At 43.9% G+C, this 21870-nt stretch overlaps 2 protein-coding genes and 2 long non-coding RNA genes across 5 annotated transcripts; 2 read left to right on the top strand and 2 right to left on the bottom strand.

The window, feature by feature from the left end:
- Positions 1-966: 966 nt before the first annotated feature.
- On the top strand, positions 967-5271 carry LOC120711914. Its single transcript, XR_005690535.1, has 4 exons — positions 967-1107; positions 1232-1522; positions 1618-1841; positions 2021-5271. It is a non-coding gene; the product is annotated as an uncharacterized LOC120711914 (long non-coding RNA).
- Positions 1127-6705, bottom strand: LOC120711897 (U-box domain-containing protein 33-like). Its single transcript, XM_039997575.1, has 13 exons — positions 6368-6705; positions 5685-5809; positions 5430-5551; positions 5061-5165; positions 4633-4832; positions 4082-4236; positions 3833-4000; positions 3415-3711; positions 3174-3341; positions 3032-3097; positions 2463-2951; positions 1602-2372; positions 1127-1494 (listed from the first exon to the last, which is right to left on the bottom strand). Exons 1-13 carry the CDS (start codon positions 6621-6623, stop codon positions 1300-1302), a joined length of 3117 nt encoding a protein of 1038 aa, XP_039853509.1. The 5' UTR covers positions 6624-6705; the 3' UTR covers positions 1127-1299.
- A 1251-nt stretch (positions 6706-7956) lies between these two features.
- Positions 7957-10896, bottom strand: LOC120711889 (U-box domain-containing protein 36-like). Its single transcript, XM_039997567.1, has 4 exons — positions 9276-10896; positions 8995-9139; positions 8424-8915; positions 7957-8313 (listed from the first exon to the last, which is right to left on the bottom strand). Exons 1-4 carry the CDS (start codon positions 9335-9337, stop codon positions 8119-8121), a joined length of 894 nt encoding a protein of 297 aa, XP_039853501.1. The 5' UTR covers positions 9338-10896; the 3' UTR covers positions 7957-8118.
- A 6714-nt stretch (positions 10897-17610) lies between these two features.
- On the top strand, positions 17611-20445 carry LOC120711919. Of its 2 annotated transcripts, none has more exons than XR_005690545.1 (3): positions 17611-17823; positions 17902-18127; positions 20126-20445. It is a non-coding gene; the product is annotated as an uncharacterized LOC120711919 (long non-coding RNA). The 2 variants fall into 2 exon arrangements; XR_005690540.1 differs by lacking the exon at positions 20126-20445 and adding an exon at positions 19274-19830 and having other exon boundaries at positions 17902-18557.
- Positions 20446-21870: the final 1425 nt, after the last annotated feature.

Below are 21870 nucleotides of genomic sequence, written 5' to 3'. Positions count from 1 at the left end.
CAGGGTGACTAAATTTAGAGGGCCTCCAGTTCTAGGGACTCTGGACCAAAATTTAGTGGCCTCCCCAAAATGGGGGCTCGCATAGGGGCCCGGTTGGAGATGTTTTTTCTACTGGGAGACTAAAACAAGAGATAGAGTCCCATTTAAGGGCCCGGCTGGAGTTGCTCTTAGTGGGCGAGCGTTCGTCGCTACAGCCCGCCTGCGCGCGATCATTGCTAGGTCGTAGCAACGCGCGAGAGTTCCTAGCCCTAACTCTGACACGTCCAGCATATCTGCATATGGCCTTGTTTGGGACGACGACTGCGGCGTGTATCAGCGAAAGAAGAAAAAAAAAATCCTGCCGGTCTGCGTCCAACACGTGTTTTCCGGCCGTCCACCACGCGATAAACGAGCGTTTGAACTGGAAGCGGGAAAAACGCGAGAAGCGAGGTCCGCGCCGCTTATTGCTTATGCGTGCCGCACTTTTTTTTGGACCGCAGTCCCAAACAGCCCTATATCATACCGCCTCCACGGTTTCTAGATCCTTCTTCGGCCGTTCTTAGAGTGGGCCGTTCTTCGCCGGGTTAAGTTTTCAGCCTTTCTGGCCTTTGTCCGCATATGGCCCGCTTGGCTCTTGGGCCTTCCTAGGCCTTCCGCAGGTGGTTGTTTGTTCATTGCCGCGGCCCATCAGGCTCGCGAGATTTCCTATCCACTTCGCCTGCCGGGCGGGGTCAGCGGCGACGGCGGGCGGCGGCACCAGCTCCTGCCCCAGCACTGCAGCACTGTAGCCGGGGTTGGGTGTTCCGAACCGAGCGCCGTCGCGCTCGCCGCCCCCGTCAACCGCAACGGGCGCGCGGTTGGAGGAGGTCGGAGAGGCGGCTGCCCGATCGGTCGTTCGGTGCTGCAGCTCGCCTCGGATGGCGGCGGCGAATCAAGCGCGCGATTCCTGTAGTCCTGTTCAGAGGTGGAGGGAGGGAGGGAGGGAGGGAGGGAGGGAGGGGAAAATAGGAAAAGGGACTAGATTGCAACAAAATCGATCGCGATCAGCAAATTGAGATCAAATCAGGGGTCTCTCCCGTCGACCCGAAGGCGCCAACCCTTGCCCCCATTCGCAGCTTGCGAAGACAGGTGAGAATCCGATTCCATGCACAGATTTTTATAGTAAGATTTGTAAAACCAGTGTTCAACTGGTTAGTGGTTCCCCTTTTCTTACACCAATCTGCATACTAAAACCCATGAAAACCCTATACAGTATACACACTATTCGCAGCTGGATGAAGCATCTGGCATGAACTGCTGCATCCGCATCCATTGACTGCATCATCTCTGGTGCTGCTGCTGTTGCTGTTGCCACTCGAGAATCGCAGAACGGAGCGCCTTGTTTGGGGTGAGCTTGCGGCTTGCAAGTCTCAGGTTTGTCATGGGCGATGTGTCAGCTCCGTCAAGCCATCCCCTGATTGCTTCGGCTTCGTATGTGAACCCATCTTCCGCCATGTGGGGGTCACTCATAACCTCCTGTTCGCCGTGCATCAGACAAAGATGGGTAAATTCAGAATTCAGATGCTTCAGTCTCATGTATACACTTTTTTATTAAATCAATGTGGGTTTGGTGGATCACTAACCTGAAAAATTGGACAGATGAAGTGTGATGGAGGTGTGGCATCAGAGGGTGATGCAAATTGGGATGACCCAGTGGTCAGGCAAGTGGCTTTCATCAGTTGGTCGACCACCACCCATACTTCCCCGGCGAGTTCTGGCTGGCGTCCCCAGCTCAAGTTGATGCATCTAAGCCCAAGATGTGCCATCTTGTTTGCCTGTGTAAATGGCCAGTCCCCTGCGGAGGCATCAATGATAGAATGCAGGTTTCCTTTCTCCATTGCTTCTTCCACAATTTCACCGATCTGTTGCTGTGATCTCCCCGTCAGTAAGCGAAGTATGATAATGCCGAATGAGTTCACATCGGACCACAGCATGAGCTCCCTAGCTTTCATGAATTCACCATTGTCCATATAACAAGGTGTCCCTTTATGGTTCTTTGTAGGGTGACGTTGAAGATTGTTGGTTGGCAAGTCAGGTTGTCTGTGGAGGTGGCAGATCCCCAAGTCTCCCAGCTTGCTGACGAAGTTGGCATCAATGAGAATATTCCCCAGATTTAAATCACCGTGAACAATTGGATAAGGCTTGTGTGAGTGGATGAAAGCCAACGCTGAGCATATCTCCCCAATGATCCTTGTGCGCACCTTCCATGTCAGAGGTGGCATGTTTTTCTTGCATAAAAGCCAGTCCTCGAGGCTACCATTTGGGAGGAATTCGTACACTAGCGCGAAGTCATCTGGGCATGCTCCTATCAGTGTTATGAGATTAGGATGCCTGACTCTACTGAGGACAGCAACCTGCAGGAGTGATGCCCCAGGTACAACAATAATGTCACTGTTCATTCTGAAAAGGGTGCTATAGAATCAAAGGGAAGTGATGTCCATTACCTCTTGATAAAACTTTGCTTGTCCTTTCAAGCTTCGTGGATGGAACAACTTTATTGCTACATTTGTGTTGCGGATGAAACCTTTATAGATCCTTGCAAATTCATCTTCACGAATCTTAAGTTCTTCATCAAATCCGTCGGTTGCTTTCTGCAGCTCGGCAAATGAGAACTCAGTGTCCGGAGTTTCAGTTATCATTGAGGCTCTTTGCTTGTTCTTTTGGTGTAACTCTTTGGCTTCTGTCACTGCAGCGTCTCTCTCATGGAGTAAATTTTCATTCTTTGCTTGGAGCTCTTGGAGAAGCTGTTTGCTGTTTGCAAGCTTTTCTTCATGAACGTTCACAGCAGACTTGATCTCAGTCATATGTTTGCTATGAATCTCATGTAGCTTTCTTTTTGCTGCTTGTATTTCTTCCTTCTGCCTTGTCATTGTCTCCTCCATTCTTTCCTTTTCTTTCAACTGATGTACATGCTGATGCTCCAGGTCTTTAATCTGTATGGGCACTCAACATTTTGGTAAAGTCCTGCATTTTGTATTATGGACCAATGCAGAAAAGGAAGAAGAAAACTTACCCTTTGAAGATATGAGAGTAGATCCTTTTCGGCTTTTCTTCTTCTGTTAGTTTCTTCAGACGCATCCTTTTCAAATGTAGTGATATATTTCTGAACAATATTTAACAGTCCACTGAATCTTAATAGAGAGTGTCGAACTTACCACTTGTTGCAGTCTGAGCCGCTGCTCTTTTACATCTTGTAAGTCGTAATACAGTTGATCTCGTTGCCTCTTTGTTTCTTCAATCTCTGTCCTCTGTTTTGCTATCTTCTCCTCCATGTATTCCCTCTGTGCCTTCTCGTTTTGGAGCAAACTCTCCATCTCTTTAACCTGTAAGGATACTTTTTTTTTCTATCACGAACTTCCTTAGTTGAACCATAGACTCCTAATACAAAGCGCTTACTCTCTGAAGTGTCGAAAGCAGATCCATTTTGATCTTTTGGCGTTTCTTAGATTCTTCACATGATTGTTTCATAAAATAATTGGTAATTTCTTCAATGTGATCTTTTGCAGCAGACTTAATTTGTGTTATACGTTGTTCAAGCATAAGGTTATGCTTCTTTGAATCCTGTAATTCATCAGATAATGTGCATTGTTTTCTTCTCATTTTGTCAATCTGCAGCCTCTGTCTAGCAAGAGTCTTCTCAATTTCTTTTCGCTGGCTCACCTCTTGAAGATATGAATCTTCTGATTCTTTAATCTGCAAGGAGATTTTGGTGGTGTGTGTGTGATGTTCAATATGATGTTCAGAGGGTCTACTTTCATTATTTTACATTACAGATAATGCAAGCAGCATTGTGAATCTATAAAACAAATCTTACTCTTTGAAGTGCTGAATGCAGGTCCATTTCAGTTTTGCGTATTTTTTTAGATTCATCATCAGCTTGATCCTTCAGCAGCTTAGCTTCAATACACAGATCTTGAAGTTTCTCGTACATTTCTTCATCTACACTGGGTTGGTCTTCCTGTGAGATACCATCAGCAAAAGTCTTAGTTTATTTTGGCACCTTAATATATAGTGATATCATTCTCACTTATAATACCGTGCTTACCTGATTATATGCTGATGCTAGCAGCAAGTAGACATTATCAGATTCTTGTGTAGGAGAATGCACCACTGGCATTAGTTCATTTGTGTCTCCAATAATTGGAGGTAGAGTAGCAGTTCCGGAGAAATTAGCATCATCATCAATTCTTGATGATCCATACACTATCATCCCCCAGTCTGGAGTTACCATTACAGTTAAAGACCAGTGTGATTACCTTCAAAAGTAAATTGGACTGCATGGCTAGAGCCTAGAGGTAGTCTTATTTGCTCGGATATTTATTTTGTGTCATGAATATTGATATTATTCTCTATAAACTTGGTCAAACCTATAGTAGTTTGACTACGGACAAAACTAGAATTGCATTCTTTACGGGACAGAGGGAGTAATAATTTTAATGTCTTGAGTCTATTTGTGAACTCTACTGATGCCTAAATTTCAGCCTTCATTCTTCTAAATGAAGGTTTTATTTGTAAGCATAGAATCATTTGCTTGCGTATTTAAGCCCAAAAACCACAAAGACAATTATTTTCCAAGAATGACGTTATGTTTCAATATGTATATAGGATAATCACCTCCGAAAAGATAATCCCAATCCGTCATTTCTGTTGCAACCAATGAGCTTGAAGTGTATCCTTTGGAGCTTGATACTTCGTATTCCAACTCAGTGAGTTCCATTGATCCCATTTGACTTGAAATGTTGTATGTCGTTGGTGCCTCTGGTGCATTTTTTGCAGGTGATGGAGGTATGACAGGAAGGTCTTGAGTTGCTTCCCTGTAAGTTTTGATAAGCGTGGTTAATAAAATTTTTAGACATTTGAAACACCAGTGCACTGAAATTATTGCTCACTATATTTTGAACTGGGACCATATCATCAGAGGTAGAGTTCTTGTTAAGGAGACAGTAGATTGTGATCACCCAGTTGAACTCGAATGTACTATTTGTAGATATAGAAGCCTGGAGGTACTAAAATTCCAGGTGTCAATTGAACCTCGCCTTTACCTGGTACATATCAAATGCCCTTTACAAGTAAACCATATCTTGCACCATGGAGCAGCTGTCTCCGTAAGCCTGAGTGCTGTCATTGACTTTGGTGTGTTCATTTCTCTACAATTCGAGACCATCTGTTAGAATGTGCCATCATAAGGAATACCCTTAAAAACTTCTTGGTCTAAGCATGCTATCTTCACACAAATTTCTTGAAGGAGAGAAAAAAAAATCAATATCTCAGGTACTTAAGGTCAAGAGTATGGTGATGCTCTCATTAATCATCCTGATTCGTTGAAGTGAGATACCTAGTCATCTTATGTGTGCTCCCAATTTTCGAAATTTGCGCGAGGAGAAACACTAGATTTGGTTACTGATCCATACTTTGAGAAGTGTCGATCTGCAGCTGCTCCCATTACAAGCTCGGTTATGTTATGAAGGGTGACGAGTTCCTCTAGTCCTTTAGCAACATTATCCGTCTCAATTGTTACTTTCTCACAACCAACCTGGAACAGTAGAATATTACGTTCATCATGTCGAGAACATTGCAGTATTGAAAATTGCAAAGTTTTGCAGTTAATTCATGAGGGTGGTAGAAGCCAGCGTGTAGCTACAATAAAGGGATGTAGGAGAGTGCACCTCTATATCTTCCCTTGTGCATTTTGCTATCAGAACATACGCATCTAGGTTCTTCTCTGCCTTTGCTCGCTTCAGCTTCCTGTACTCCTTGATTTCTTCTGGTTTAATGCTGTATTGATCCTTCACTGAAATGTAGCAGAAAGCACAAGCTGTTTCAACCTACAAGTGTATAAGATGCAAGCATTCCCTTTCTGCACAAAAAGACGCAAGAATTCCTCCTCACGCTTAGAAGTGTCAAGGCACTTTCTGTTTTGCCACTAACATCCTTGTTCTGTAGTAGATTGTGACACACTAATTATTTAAAAAGAAAGAAAAATCTAGAAACTCTCATTGATTGAGAGGAAATGAAAAATTATGTATGCAGCATGTTTTGGGGTGACACGGTTGTAGTGCGGAGATCAGTTTAACATTTGCAGGTGTGAAAATTTCCAATTTCGCACATGTTCGACTTGTATAAGATATATGCAACTTATTTTCAAAATTCAAATACGAAGACATGTACATGAACTCATCCTTGCGCTTTGGCTGATCGGGACGATACTGTTGGTTACATTATATACCATGATGATCTCATCATTTCCTCTCTCTTTCAGCAAGTGATGCATACATAAATGAGCACTGGTCGCGATGCTCTTGCAAAATCCGGCACGACGCCCCTCGGGAAAAAAAGAGGAAAGGCTTACGTTGTGCAGCAGGGCTGTGGACATGAGCGATCACGACCTTGGAACCGTCCCTGACCAAGTTGTGCAGCGCCCACAGCAGCGTGCTCCTCCCGTCGCCGACCTCTTCCGGCACCGCGACGAACACCACCGTGCTCCCGCCGCAGGTGGTCGGGCTCCGCTGCTCGTCCAGCTCGTCCGCCAGTGAGCCCGCCGACGAGGTGGCTGGGCTGCCCCGCGCGCTCCACAGCGGCTCCCACTCCTCGCGTTCTCCCTCCATTCGCCGCCGCTTCTTCTCCACGACCAGCGCAGGAAGGCCCGGTGGCGCAGGCGCGAGCTCGTAGTGCCCTGCTGCAGTATGTGTATGTCTCCGTGGCTGATATCGGAGAGGGCCAGAGCCCAGAAGAAGGAAAGGGTCGTGGCTAGGGGTGGTAAAGGGCCCAACATTTTGAACTAGAAAATCTAAGGATCGGGCCCTAAAAGGGTCGGGCTCTAAACATATGTATTTTTGAACTAAAAATTTTAAGGGCTTTATTGGGCTGTGAAGAGGCCATTAGGGCCATGGCCCATTACCACCCCTAGTCGTGGCCCCGCCGGGTGAAGGGTCAATCCAATCAATGGCCGATAATGTTTCGTGGTTTTGCTGCATTGACCCGCCAATTAACAACCCAAAGTCACCGCCACGACGCGCCCAAGCAAGAAACTCCGCGACTGCATTGGCACAGCGGGCGAGCCATGGCGCGAGCTGGGACGTGGGCCTGCTGACGCTGCGGTGATTCGTGGTTTGCGTGTGGGCCCAGGCGACGGACTTTTTTTTTTGAACGACGCAGCGATCAAGTACCAACCGAACCAGACGACGTGGCGTTGCGCTGCAAGCCATCAGTCAGTGGATTTTAGAGCTGCAAATTGGCGTCGTGATGCATGAACCACCCCTGCCGTGGACATTTTCAAGCATGTTTGACCATCGCACAAGTCGTCGCACTGGCGTGGCGCCGTGGCGTAAGTAGGCCTCGGCCGTGGATGGTGTGGGCTCATTGATTTTTTTTTTAGAGGATTGTGGACTCATCAATGGGCCATGAAATTTTGTGGAGTAGCAGGTAGACGGCCCAGTCTTCAACACTACGGGCTACGGCCTACGGGCTTCTTCTCAGTTACACTACATGGGCCACGAACAGGTTAAACTTTGGGCCGCCAAATTATCAGCACCCAGACAGTTTACATCCCAGATATATGAAATGCAGCCCGGTTTTCTCAAAAAAAAAAATTATCAGCACCCGACCTGTCTGTCTGTGTTGGTTGGCCTACACCTACACGACGGGTTTTGCTCCTGCTCTGGCCGTCTGGCGAGAGGCGCCGCCGCGCCGGGCAGGCGGCACGGCACCCGCCGGCGTCAAGCTCCGGCGGCGGCCGCGGGCGCGCAGCACTCCGCGCGGTCCCTGCAGACTGCCGCATTTTTTCGCCGCAGCGTGTGCAGTGCGCTCCACGCCATGCCTCGGGTGCTTGCGCGGTCGCGCCAGTCGGGCGGCCTTCGTGTACCGTGGCCGCTCGCCCCGCGCCGTCGGGCGTCGCATCACTCGTCCCGGTCCAGTGTTGTTAGTTGTTACAAGGGCAGAGAAGGATCATGATTTATTCCACGCACGATCTAAGAGAGGTGAGTATGTCTCAATTCGCAACATTGTTGTTCCTCAAAATCTCAACCCCAAACTCTACGCGCGTGATTTACAGTTGAGGTGGATCCGATTCCCAAGGAGCCGCCATGAGCGTTCGCGACGCGGTCATGTCAAGTTTTGCTGCTGCTGCTGCCATTCCAGAATCGCCGAACGGAGCGCCTTGTTTGGGGTCAGCATGGAGTGAGAGAGTTTCAAATTCGTCATCGGCGATGTGTCATGCCCGGTGTCGAGCCATCCCCTGATTTCTTCGCCTTCATAGGTGAACCCATCTGCTGCAACGTGTGGATCGTTCATAACATCCTGAAAATGATCCGAGGTAATGATATGAAACCGTGTTTCACACTCCGATCTGAACCATCTATTGTTGTAGCAAGAAAACTCACGATTTATTGCCGTATTAAGTTACTCACCTGAGAAATTGGACACACGAAGTACGATGGTGGACAAGTGTTATCTGGCTCAGATGTTGATGACAACAAGCTCTTCCCGCGCAAGTCTTCAGCTTCAGTTAACGCAGCTCGTAGCTCTTTCTGCAGCTTCTCCTTGTCTGATTCAAGCAGTTCGACAAGGTACTTGCTCGTTGCCAACTCCTCTTCGTATTCTTTTCTAGCGGACTGCATTTCTGTTATGCACCTTTTCAACTCTTGCTGCAGCTTCTTGTTGTCCGCCTGAAGCATTTCAACACGGTACTTGTTCATTGCCAGCTCCTCCCTGTGACCTTTTCTAGCAGACTCCATTTCTATCATGCGCAACTTCAGCTCTTGCGCATCATCTAGTTGATCGTAAACTGCTTCAAACCGTTTTATCATTTCTCTAACTTCTTGTTTCTCTCTCAGCTGTTGTTCCTCGACTGCATCCCGCTGGCGCCTCTCATGTTGATGCAATATTCTCCACTCAGTGATCTACAGAGTAGTTGGTAAATCTTTCATAGATGAATTCACTTCGCATCCTGAATTATGAATTCCTAAAATAAATATTTACCGTGTCAAGAGCAGAAAGCAGCTCTAGTTCGGCTTTTTGGCGCTTGGTTGTTTCTTCAGATACCTTTTCCTTTAAGTGCTGAGCCTCACGAAGAGCCTCTTCAATTGGTAATGGTGGTATTGCAAAATAATTTTTATTTCCTTCCCTATCACAGTGAACGAAGTGAGTCTAAAAAAGTTTCATGTACTTTCTAATGAACCTCACCGATATAATCATTTAAATATATTAAAATTTAAAAGGCTATGACAGTAGCTTGTATATGCAGCTCGGCTTAGCCTTACCTGGTACATATCAAATGTCCTTTGCAAGTAAACCATATTTTGCACATGTTGCTTGCCTGCATCAGTCTGCGTGTTGTCTCAGACCAGGGACCTTTCCAGGAAAATAAAGCGCTGGAGTTCACAGTTTACGAGATGTTAACTCGCTGAAACTTATTTTTGGTAACTGATATGCCCATGCTATTTTCTCTTGATTGATATGAATACTGAGAAACATATCTGCTCTGCTTACAAATTTGACAGTGTCTCCATTTTGTTGATGAAGTAATTTTTTGACCATCTAAGCTAAAAGTAATTAATGATAACTAGCATTTTAGACCCATCATTTGCGTCGCTGTTTTCTGAATTTGTTTAGAGAGCTTGATAATTGGGTTCACTTGAAATTGAAGCATAAAGTCAATGGATTTTAGGGTCCACTGATCAATTATAGACATGTGAGCCTTTCTCCATCAGCTTGGACTTATAGGTTAACTGGTCAGCAGTCAGCACAAAGTAGCTTAATACCAATAAAAGTCTCAGTTATCCAATATTTGTTTTTAATCATTCTTACTCTTAACTATTTTTATGCAGTCTAAACTTTTACTATAAAATGAATCCATTTAGCATTGAATTGTTTTGTTTATTGAAGATAGAGATAGAGAAATCAAGTTTGAATTTATGTCCTTTGTTAAAAGTAAAATGATCTCTATGAAAGAGAGTAAATCACCCCAGAGATTAGTGGCATATACATCACTATAGTTACAATACACCTAATTAAGAGCCAACCTTTGGATCGTAGCGGGAGATTCCGCATTGGGCTGTCTGTACTCAGTCTAAATTGACTATGGAGAAAGAATGAAAGCTGGAGAAAGAAGAGCGGAGCCAAGGTTGGATCGATCAAGCCTTTCATAGCTCAGTAAAAAAAAATCTTGAGAGAAGCATCTGTTCTGCTTTATCCTTTCACATTTTTTTTCCTTCACACACATATTATTCATAAAGGCTGAAATCTCATATGTTCATTTACATCCTCGATCGTTCTTTCGAGTTCTATTTTTTGAATATTCCGATCACTAGTTTTATTTCTTTTTCTGGAAAGGTTGTCTGCACTCAGTTTAGGTTGCTCTGATTCTTGTAATAGGATCTTACTCAAAGGGATGCTAGAGAAGTTATATCAGCTATTGTTTGTGGGCATTACTATCCAAAATTGGAAGATGCAAAAGAGTTTGCTCTTAATTTATCGTTTATATGACAAAACAGTTGCGATCCATACTCTGAGTAGCGTTCATCTGGTGCTGCTCCCATGACAAGCTTGGTGATGCCATGAAGAGAAATAAGCTCCACAAGCCCTTTGGCAACTTCATCCTTTACAATTGTTACTTTCCAACAACGGAACTGCCAAACCGCAATGACAGCAGAAAAACATGGAATTTTGATATTTCTTAATCTCTCCATTTTGGAATGTGTTAGTTGATTGTTTCAGGAGGAAGGCACTACAGAAGATGAGAAGAGGGTAATATCACCTTTTGTCCCATATGTCTTCTGCATATCAGGCCATACTCATCTAGTTTTTGCTCTACCCTCACTCTCTCCTTCATTCGGTAGGCGTCGACCACTTGTGGATCCATCTTGGTATGATGAACTTGTACCCCCCTGAAACAATTGAAGGCCATTTGTTCAGAATGAGATTTAAAAAAAAAACAAAAAAATCTCTTGAAGCTGTCGATGGAGAGAAATTCCTACTACCTCATATTCAGATGAAATTCCATTTGTTTGGATGGAGAGATATAAGAGCCCACTCCTCTTGGATTGGGAAGGGAAAAGAAGCCTACGCTCTTTACAGGTTATACATTTTAATGGATTGAGTTAATGTACTATGAGATGTGAAATTTTCTTGGTCATATGGTAAGATTTGTTTTTTTTTCTCAACATGTGACAATGCAAAAGAATTGTCACAGTTTAGGTGCTCAAAGAAATCAGATATAAATCAATTTCTAAATAAAGCAGATAAAAGTCAATTTTTCTTTGTCATCTACATAGGATCACGAACAACCTCCAAGAAATTTTGACGGCATGAACAGTAACTAATAATTTAATTTAAGGCCACGTAATTAGGGGAACGTTCTTCTTTTATACTTTATGAAATTCCTATGAAGTTTATGTGGCCCCCACATTATAATTTAGGCTCTTTGAAACACAGGATTCTCAGAACATTGGAATAAGAAAAACACAACGAAAATTTCACAAAACTACCACATTCCTGGCCTTTAATTGCCATAAAAATACCACTACCGATGTCCATTTCATATAACTACAAACATTTGAGGCCATCATGTATTACACTATGTGACAAGTAGTGATAGTTTTGTGAAATTTGAGATAAAAAAAAGTAGTGATAGTTTTGTGAAATGAGCACTAGAAGTGGTAGTTTTGTGAAATTTAGGACAAATTACTGTAATTTTGTGGAATTTAATTAAAAAATAAGATTGGAATGCCGCAATACCTTGAATCCTATGGAAAGAACATACAACTCTGGTTACCATCGTTTGGGTTAGGTTGGACCTCATGTTAAAAAAAAATCCTTCAAAATTCCTATGGAACAAACAACCATTCCGTAGGAATTTCGGACTGTAGAAACTAATTCTTTCGCTCTTTTTGTTGCAAACTCACTTGTAAAATTCTTAAGGATTAGAATCATCCAGATTCGAAGTGTGAAAACTCATAGTTGTTGGCATGGGCTTCTATGCCCAAGCCGGCTGGACATCCATTTGTTTGAGAAGCTAAGAGATGCCCGAACGCACAGGGGCAGCAGAATTCTGAACCGTGGACTCGAATTCACTGCTCAAGGAAAAGAAACACATAATACCATCGTCAACGGGGTACTTACTTACGGGGATGGTCTGCGGCGGACAGTGGACATGCGCCACCGCGATCATGGTGTCCTCCTTGGCCAGGTTCCGGAGTGCCCACAGCAACGTGCTGCCCCCGTTCACCTCGTCAACGGCAATGAAAACCCTGTCCCCCACCGCCGGATTCACCTCCCTCTCCCTGGGCGCTCCACCGGCGCCGCGCTCCATTCCAAGGCTTTTTTTTTTTCAGGCGCTGCGAGCACGGAGGCTGATGAGCTGGAGGATATGTAGTGTGAGCACTTCGAGAAGCCCCAATCGCTGCGTTTTCTTCAATTCTTCGACGACGAGGCAACGCTACTCTCCAGCCTTGCGCGTTTCCCCGTCCGGAAGTAGAGAAGACGACCTGAATAAATTTAAGTCAACTGCAGTTCGTTTACTTGTTCTCAGAACAAACAATTAGCAATTTCATAAAGAAACAATCAGCTTACTCGCAAAACAGCCTACTCGCAAAACAAGACAAACGGTTAGCCCATTTTATTTTGGGTTGCATTGCATAAGTATGCGCTGACGCAAGTATGTTTGACCAGCTTCAGCAACCAGCAACGGCGATTCCTAGTTTCGCTTGGGTGGGCTCGTCGAAATCTGGAGCCACGCGGGCCGTAACTAAAAAGTGACTGAATTGTACGATAAAAGCTAAGATGGGCTTCCAGAGCAGTCGACCAACATATGTGCCGGTGGCGGTGACTCGCTGCTCCCCTCCTTCTCCCCGTTCGGTCGGGCGCACCAGCCCTTGACGCGCCGCCGCCACACAACGCCGGCGGGCGCGCCGCCACTTGCCCCCATCCGTGTGCTCTTCTCGTCACGGCAGTGCACCGGGTGTTTTCCGCGGGGTCTTGCAGTAGCCTTTTTGAGAGGATTGTGGACTCATCAAATGTGGACCAGTGGGCCATGAAATTTTGTGGAGTACTCCCTCTGCTTTAAATTATAAGACATTCCAAGAATTTTGGAGAATCAAAACAATCTCAAGTTTGACCAAGATTATAGAGAGAAATATAAAAATTTATGATATCAAATTGATGTATTATGAAAATATAACTAATAAAGAATACTTAGTTTATATAATAAATATCATTATTCTATTATATAAATTTGGTCAAACATAAAAACTTTTGACTCTCCAAGAATATTGGAATATCTTATAATTTGGAATGGAGGGAGCACCAGGTAGACGAGCCAGGCTTTGGACCTTAGCATGGCGTTAATATCCGAGAGGTCGGCCCACCGCTCACTAGATTAAAATTGGGTCCAGTTCTCTCTCTACCCTTTCTTCCCCACCGCTACAGTTCCAAAAGGCGACAGGAGAGCGATTCTGTGGCAGAACCGCCTAAATTAATCCGGTTCAAGTACGTTAACCATTATCCTAACAGCTAAAATGGTTAACACACACTTTAACCGAAGCAATTTGGCAGTCTGTCGGGTAAAATTCCGATAAAACCACTGTATTTTGGATCGAAACAACATACCTCACTCGAAGGTGAGCCCAGAGATTACAATAAACAAAATTTTATAATATAAACTTCAAAGGTAAATATTATTATAAACTAAGTTTGAGAATTCAGACGGAGTAACTCGGAAGTTTGAAAGTAGATAAGCTCCTCAGAGTTTATAAACAGCAGAAAGAAAACGATAACTAGCTTCGATATATGACATCACGATGAAGCCCGTAAATGATGTCAATCTCACCAAGCATTCCAAGAGTTACCTGAAAACAAGGTTAAAAGCAAGACTGAGTATACTAATACTCAGCAAGACTGACCCGTCTGAGGGTATATAACATCCCTTTAACTAGACATGCAAGGCTTGTGAAGGCTCTGGAGTTTATTTGCTGAAAAGCAATAAAAAGTAGGTCCTTAATTTCAAAGTTTAGCTTTCAGATTCTAGTTGGATTAACCATTCTAGATTTGCACCTATCTATACAAGTATGGTAGAGAAATTATTTGCATCCAACAAGATTGAATATTATCATTGTTCCACTTCTTACTCCGTGTGGCAAAGCGATTAAGCAGTCTCAATATCCGTGAGAGGCGGAACAGTTCGAACCGAATTTTAATCCTTGCAAGGTAAACCTAACACACACGCTTGGAGCACTGTCGAGTCACTCTCAAGCAACCGTTTGCTTCTCATTCCGGTTCATGGATCAGTGCCACTCTCCCCGAGTACAGAGAACCGCCCTTCTCTGCACTCTAGTTGTACGACTATAGAGCACCAACCTCGTCCCTCATAGCCGTGATCGGTTGCGCAACCTATCTTTCAACATAATTTTAATTCCCTATCTCTAAGAGAGAGTGGGAGGTATGTCCATTTGCCGGGTCGAAGAGTTACTAGGCTTGCTGCTTACCCATAATTCACATCATATGGCTAGTACTTTCAAACGCTTAACCACGATCACCAGCACACTACAGCCTTAGCAAATTTATCAACACAGACGGATTTCAAATGAAGAGGTTGACCAAATCCGTCCATGGTCCTTATAGTGATTGCAAGAGAGTAAACAATCAACTCCTATAAAGCTCGCGAGTGACAGGCAATCACTCGACTTTTACCGGTCCTATTAGCATAGCATCTAGTCGAACTCTGTTTCTAGTGTTCAAACAATAGGTTCCTAAAATTATGCATTTAAGGTTTTCATTCAACTCCAATAACTTAAATGCACACGTAAAATAAATTGCATAATTTAAATAATAAGATTATGCACTGGGGCTTGCCTTTAGTAGAGTCTATAGAGTTAGTAGACTTCAGCTCTTCCGAATCGAAGTTCGAAACTTCAGTTAATTCCACGATGTTGGTTGGACTCCATGTAGTTCACTCTCGGACTCCGGGTTCACGTTCAGGTCTTCATTATCTTCCGTAATGTTGACTTGGGCTTTGAAAATATCCCGTCCGGTTCCTGGATAAGTTCGTACGTTTCGTCGACTAACGATACCGTTTCTATATGCAATGCAATACCCGAAATTAGTGAAGTGCTTAAGTATAGCTTTCCTTCAGTAAAAATTGCAATCCAATAAAGTAAACATTTAAAATTAAACTTAAAATTTTTACTTTATTGGGCAATCGTTTATAGAGTAAAAGAAAACATAACAAACTCCATAAAATAACAAGATTAACTATACTAAGAAAACATGATTTGAAAGCAAAAGAGAGTAAGGATAAATTCATTCAAGAATATGAGGTAGGTTGAATTCAAATCTAGAATTTGAATTCAAAAAAATTCAACAAATAGGGTTCAAACATCAACTCAAGGTTCAAAAGAAAAGATCATGTATGTAAATCAAGTTCAAACATGGAGTTTAGCCTAACAAAAAACATAAACAACACTAGTATGCATGAATTAACCCTAGAACTCAAGAATAAATCACAAACTCAAGCTAAACAAAGCAAAAATTATTCCAAAAATTATCATAATCTAATTATGATTAGTATAACTCATGGTAAAAATATGACCCCAAGAAATTAATAAAAACATGCTCTAATAAAATGAACAAGTGCATATGTTGGAATTAAGCAAAGCACATGAAATAACGAGCAAAAGTCAAGCATTTGATCCACAAATTTTATACAAGACTACTAATGGCAAAAGGAGACTAAGTTCCAAATATTAAGCATAACAAAGCTATGGTTAAAAAAATACAATTAAATTACTCATTTGCTAACAAATAAATTAGAGCACACAAAATTAATTTAGCATTTTTCTGATTTTTCTACCATTTTCTAGGATTTTTCAAAGTTCACAAGTTAAAAAGAAAAGGGACTTTGTAACTTTTGTAGAAAGACCCTTAGAAACAAAACAATCAAGTCCCTCATGCCATGGTCGGCCGTGGAGGTCCTGTTCCGGCCAAATCCCGGCGAGGGGAGGCCACGGCGGCGAGGGGAAAGAGGGGGGAAAGGGAGAGGAGGACAAGGCACACCGATTGGTGGCTTTGGTGGGTTGCGGGGTGGCTTGTAGCGGCGGCGCGACGGCGAGCAGCGGGCCGGTGGCGACCTAAGCCACGGCGGCGGTGCTCCGGCGAGGCAAGGGGAGGTTGGCCGAGTTGGGAAGCTTCTCTGAGGCGAGGTGAGACTAATGGGGTGCTTGGTTTGGGCTGAGGAAGGGAGGAGAGGTGGCTCCACATGTGGGCCGGCGAGCGGCTGCGCCATTGGTGGCCGGGCGGCGGCGGTTGTCGAGAGAAGGGGCTCGGCCGGGGCTTTTTATAGCCCGGAGTGGACAAGATAAGCGAGTGGAGGGTTCTGGGGGTGAACTCAGTAGGGAAGGGGTGAAACCGGCGGCGGCGGCGTGTTTCCCAGTGGCGGCCGGCGAGGTGGCCTGACACGGGCGGCGTGGCGCGCGCTTGAGAAGACAGCAGGGGTAGGCGAATGGCTGCGGAGGCTTGGTGCGTGGCACGTAGAGGCGGTGTAGGGGTAGCTGGCGGGTGGAGAACCGGCGACGGTGGCCCAAAACCACGCCGAGGGGCGGCGGGGGCAGCGCCCCTGTTTCTGGGCAGAGGATGAGAGCAGGGGTGGTTTTGCAATATTTCGAAATTCCAGGGGCTGAGCTGAAAATTAAAATTTCCTGTTGATCTATGGCTCAAATGAAAAAGTGCCCAAAATGAAAATTATTCAGTTTTTCAAGACCTACAACTTTCATGTGGTGCAAATTTTCACTAGATCAAAAGATTTTGAAATATTTTGAAATCCGCCAAATCTTTTCATTTGCAAAAGAACACAACTTTATTTTTGAAATTACAAGGGTATCCTTAAGCATAAATATACCTTTTTATTAGGGGAAAAGTGAAAAACAAAATGTGCATTTTAACCCCTCATAAAATTTGAAATTTTTGCCTTTTGCAAAACTATTTTGTAAAAAGGATTTTGCACTTTTTCAAAATTACAAAAATACCCTTGCTAGGATAAACTTGGTTTGAATTTTTAAATCAACACAAAAATTTTTGACTCCTAAAACCTGAATTGTCACAGATTTTCCTCCCCGGCGTCGATTTAGCCAGATTTCTTCCGCCTCCGGTGGCCTCTCCAGCGCCAGAGTAGGAAGGATTCGGTAGAATCGGCGCCTGGTTATTTATACTAATATATTCCTATAGGTTAAGTAGATTAGGGTAGGTCTCCTGCTTCCGGTTCGACGCTGGATGCGGTTTCGGTCTACGGTGGCGATGGCAAGGTCTCCACCGGTTGTTTTGTCCCTACGAGCTATCTCCAGTTTTCCCCACAACACCCCTTTTGTGTAGCTTTTTTTAAAGAATAACAGAAGAAAATTCCAGCATCAACCTCTTCAAGAAAGAGAAATCACCCTGCAAGCTAGTGATAGCACACCGTTACAACCAAGAAAACACCCAATAGATGGTTCAACATAAATATCCAATAATCCTGAGGAATAAGATGCCATCCATGAGAGGCGAATAAGTACGCACATTGCCGACGTCTATATGTCACACTTGAATCAATACCCCTTCCTGTGTTATAAATCTTATTATTCTTAGTTCTCACTCCAAACCACACGATATTTATATGAAGTATCCGATAGATGTTGTTCATGTTATGCAGCTCTCTCAGAGGTCAGAGAGCGCTCGTCTCCAGCGCCGCTGCTGCTTGCTTGCAGTTGCAGTTGCTGCAGCTGCTGCTTTTGCCAGTCCTCGATCGCCTGACGGAGCCGCGTGTTTGGAATCAGCACATCGTGGGTGAGTCCCTCGTTCGTCATCGGCGAAGTACGTTTCCCATCCTCTATTACCCACCTCATGATTTTACTGCCTTCATAGGACATCCCGTCTGCTGCAACGTGGGGGTCTCTCATCATCTCCTGTTCCACCAACCAAACCGTGCATGGGACCGGAACTTGATTCACATTTCTGAAGAAAATAAATAAAGCACATTCGCTAGAGAGCACTGTGTGTCGCTTCACTACTGACCTTAGTGATTGGACATACGAAGTACCACGGCGCAGAAGACCTGCCTGATGAGTCATCATCAACTTCACTTAACAAGGTGTCTACCTTGGTTTCATAAGTTTCTATAACTCGCTGTTTTTCCGCCATTTCCTCTTTGTGCTTATTTCTAGCAGACTCCAGCTCTGCTGTTTTTTTTCTCGACTCGTACCTGCTGCACTAACAACTGCGCATTCTTCTTCTCAACCAATTTCTTGTATTTTTCTTTCTGTAGAAACAACATTACTTTATTAATAGATACATAAGCATTGCATTGCAAGCTTTCCAAAAAAAATGATAAATATAGATGTATACCATTTCATCAGCAGATTGTAGTAGGCGCCGTTCCGCTTTGTGGCGAGCCACTTCATCTTTGTGGCAAGCCTCTTTAACAGAGAGTAGCTCTCGTTGGACTTGGTGAAGCGTCTCTTCAGTAGGTGATGGAGGTGTTGCAAAAACATGCGTGCCTCAATTCCTATATCAGTTCACAGGTGAGGCTGCCAAATTATGATCTGTTTTCCGACGTGCTCCGCTGATACTATTATATTTGTTAAAAAAGCTAAGAAAATAACCGGCTATATCCAACTAATCACCGATTCGGATTAGTCTTCTTACCTAGTGCATATGAGATGCCCGTTGCATGTGAACCATATCTTGCATGATTTCTGTGCTGCCAACATCAGTATGAGTGCTGTCCTGGACCAGGAACGGCTAAAGGAAAATAGATCCCTGGTGTCACCATTCACAAATAACAGTATTATTCCCTTCGAACATAGGATGGTTTCAAACTACCAAATTTTAGTGGAAATTATGTTTACCAATGCAAATTAACTACAAAAGTTAATGTAATTAAAGTAACTTCCACAATTGTATGTTCACGGTATTATATATCTCATTAGGCCTTGTTCGGTTAATCCCCAAGAAGATTGAGAGGGATTGGAGGGAATCAAGCATGATTTTGATTTGTATGGCATTTAATCCTACCTAAATCCCTCCACTTCAAACCGAACAATCCACCAATATATGTCTTGTGTACATCGGAAGTCGAAAAGTAGCCACACAGTCTATATTGAAAGTAGTATATGTTTGCAGCCTAAGCTAAAACATATTAATTAAAATTTATAAGATTCTTGCATTGCAAAATATTAGTAACCAGCACTATTATTAGGTTCTTTAGTATCTTATTATCATTTTATGATGATTGCAGCTATATGAACTACCAAAGCATATGGCATGAGAGCCCATATCCATACTTAGAGTAGTGTTCATCTGCAGCTGCTCCCACGACAAGATTGGTTATGTCTTCTCTAGCAATAAGCTCCATAAGCCCTTCTGCAACATCATCCTTCTCAATCAATATTTTCTTACTGCTAACCTGCAAAGCACAATGACGGCAGAAAAATTATGAAAGTAGGTACACTTCTTAATTCGTCTCCCTGCTTGTGTAAGGTGTTTCTCGATTCTTTAAACTAATGGTTCACTTCCTAAAGGAGGCATTACAGAGGTGCAGATTCGCACCTCCAGAAGGAGGTATTAGAGAAAACAGATTCACACCTTTAGTATTTTGCATATCTTAACATATTCCTTGAGTTTCTTCGTTGCAACTTCCTTTGTTTTTGCCTTTGCCTTTGCTAGCTTTGTCCTTTCTATCTCCGCTGCATCTGCAGATGCATTTGTCAAAAGGCTATGAAGCAAATCCTCTCCTTGAATTTGTCAAAAGACTAAGAAAAAGAAGCCCCCCCCCCCCTCTAGTCTGATGTAGCATTATATCTCCGATTTCCATCAATTGCCCTCATCCACCGTCCCACAACTTTAGTCTTTTCACACACACACACACACACACACACACACACACACACACACACACACACACACACACACACACACACACACACACACACACTACCTCCAATGCAGGGCGGTACCTACGAATCAGAGGCCCCTATGCAAAAGTATAATGGGTTCTAAAACAATTGGAGCTTCAGCCTTTTGCTAGGCTATTTGGATCAGTTGAAACGATGTGATCTTCAAGAATTCTACCACTAATTCTCCTTTGCAGGTAATCATGAGGGGGGACAATTTGGATCAGGTGCTAGTCAATCCTATCTAAAGAGGAAGAGAGGAACATCTTGAAGGAAAGCTGCCAGCAATTGGAGATCACTGTCATGGAGATTCTCAATAAGTTTGGTTGGAAGTGTAGAAACATGATTGAGGGATAGTATGCTCCTGTTTCTAGTTTTTTTTCTGCTCTTTTGTATCACGTGTGATGTGCTGCAGTCTAAGTGCTGCTCTTTGTTTCAACTCATGACTGCAAGCTATCACGATGTGATAGTGGAGGCTGGTTTCTCCTTATCTAAACTTTTTTGAAATATGGTACAACCAAAGCATGTTTTTCACTAAAGTAATGATTTCATAAATGGTGGAGGGCCTAAAGTTCTAATCATCCAATGTATGGGCTAACTACTGCTTAAGTGGTTTTTCCCATAGTTAAGTACTTAATCAGATAAGAACCAACTCCAGCACACCCTCTACTTGAACCCCTACTCTAAATTTGAAGGGTGGACCGGTGGAGTCCAGAAAAACAACTATAGCAGACCCTCTACTTGAGCCCCGGGAGGCCTCCAAATCTCTCCTTCCACCCCCTAGGTCTGGGAGTCTCTAGGAGCCCTCCATCAATGGACCCTACTTAACAACCTCTTGCTGGATGGATAGGGGCTGAAATATGGGGGCTCTTGCTGAACTTGGTTGCATTATTTGAAGGTTGTAAGATGTGAGTCAGCCTCCAAAAGCTATATGATGGATGCGATTTGAGGGCCATTGTTGAAGATGCTCTAATTAATCATAGGATTTGGGGGCCCTATGCGGGTGGACACCTTGCCCCTGGCCCAACACCAAAGCCTGGGATGTATGTTCTTGATCTTGTTGCCTAGCTTCCCTCCTGATATTTCTTTTTTTTAGTTAAAAGTATCTCCGACATTTCTTCAATGTTTTTTCCTAATAAACAACTAATGAGTAGGTCTCACTAGTATTTTTTATAGTTTTGGAGAGTTACTTTCGCAGTTTTTCAATAATCTTATTTCAAACCAACTAATAGTTCCAACTCAGGTGGCAGCGCTGCACAAGGACGACGAGCTTGGTACGGGTAGTGTAGGGTGCAGCGTGGTCTCGGTGTGCGGCCCCTTAGTAGGCAACGTGCGGACGGACGGCACGGCGAGTGCGGCCTCCTCTGCTCGGCCAGCATCGGAGCCGGGAGGAGCTCAGCCTCGCTGTTCTTGGCCCGATTGCCCGAAGCTTCAACTCTTATGGTGGTGTATGGCTGAGCGGGGGACGAAGGCCATCAGCTAGACGGACAGCTTCCGTGACGGAACGAATGACGCCGCACATATTTTACGGCGCCCATATTCCTTAATGTTATTTTTCAAAAGTTGTCTTCTTTCGATGTTATGAGACTAAATTTTTTCTAGAAATTATCCACTGCCACTCACTATGTTGGTATCGGGTTCCTTTCTTTTCATTTTTTTTCTATCCGCCGCCGTTCCTCACCCACGCCGCCGTCCGCTACTGTCAGACTCGGGGCAGCGGGACTGCTCACGGGCATGGAATATTCTAGAGTAAGAGATAGTACATGGATGTACCTTACCTCTTTGTAACTACTCGAACGGCAGTAGGACTAGTTGATGTACAAAAAAACTACCCGACCTCGTTGAGTAAGACTCTAGTAGTACTTGGCTTGGATTTTCCATGCAATTCTGTCCCCCAGACTATATAAGGGCGGGAAGAGACCCCTCCAAAACATCGAACAAT

This window comes from Panicum virgatum, chromosome 1K, assembly GCF_016808335.1.
Source record: "Panicum virgatum strain AP13 chromosome 1K, P.virgatum_v5, whole genome shotgun sequence".
Lineage (NCBI taxonomy): Eukaryota > Viridiplantae > Streptophyta > Magnoliopsida > Poales > Poaceae > Panicum > Panicum virgatum.
The sequence above is the reverse complement of the archived record's forward strand: the minus strand, read 5'-3'. Positions and strand labels throughout refer to the sequence as shown.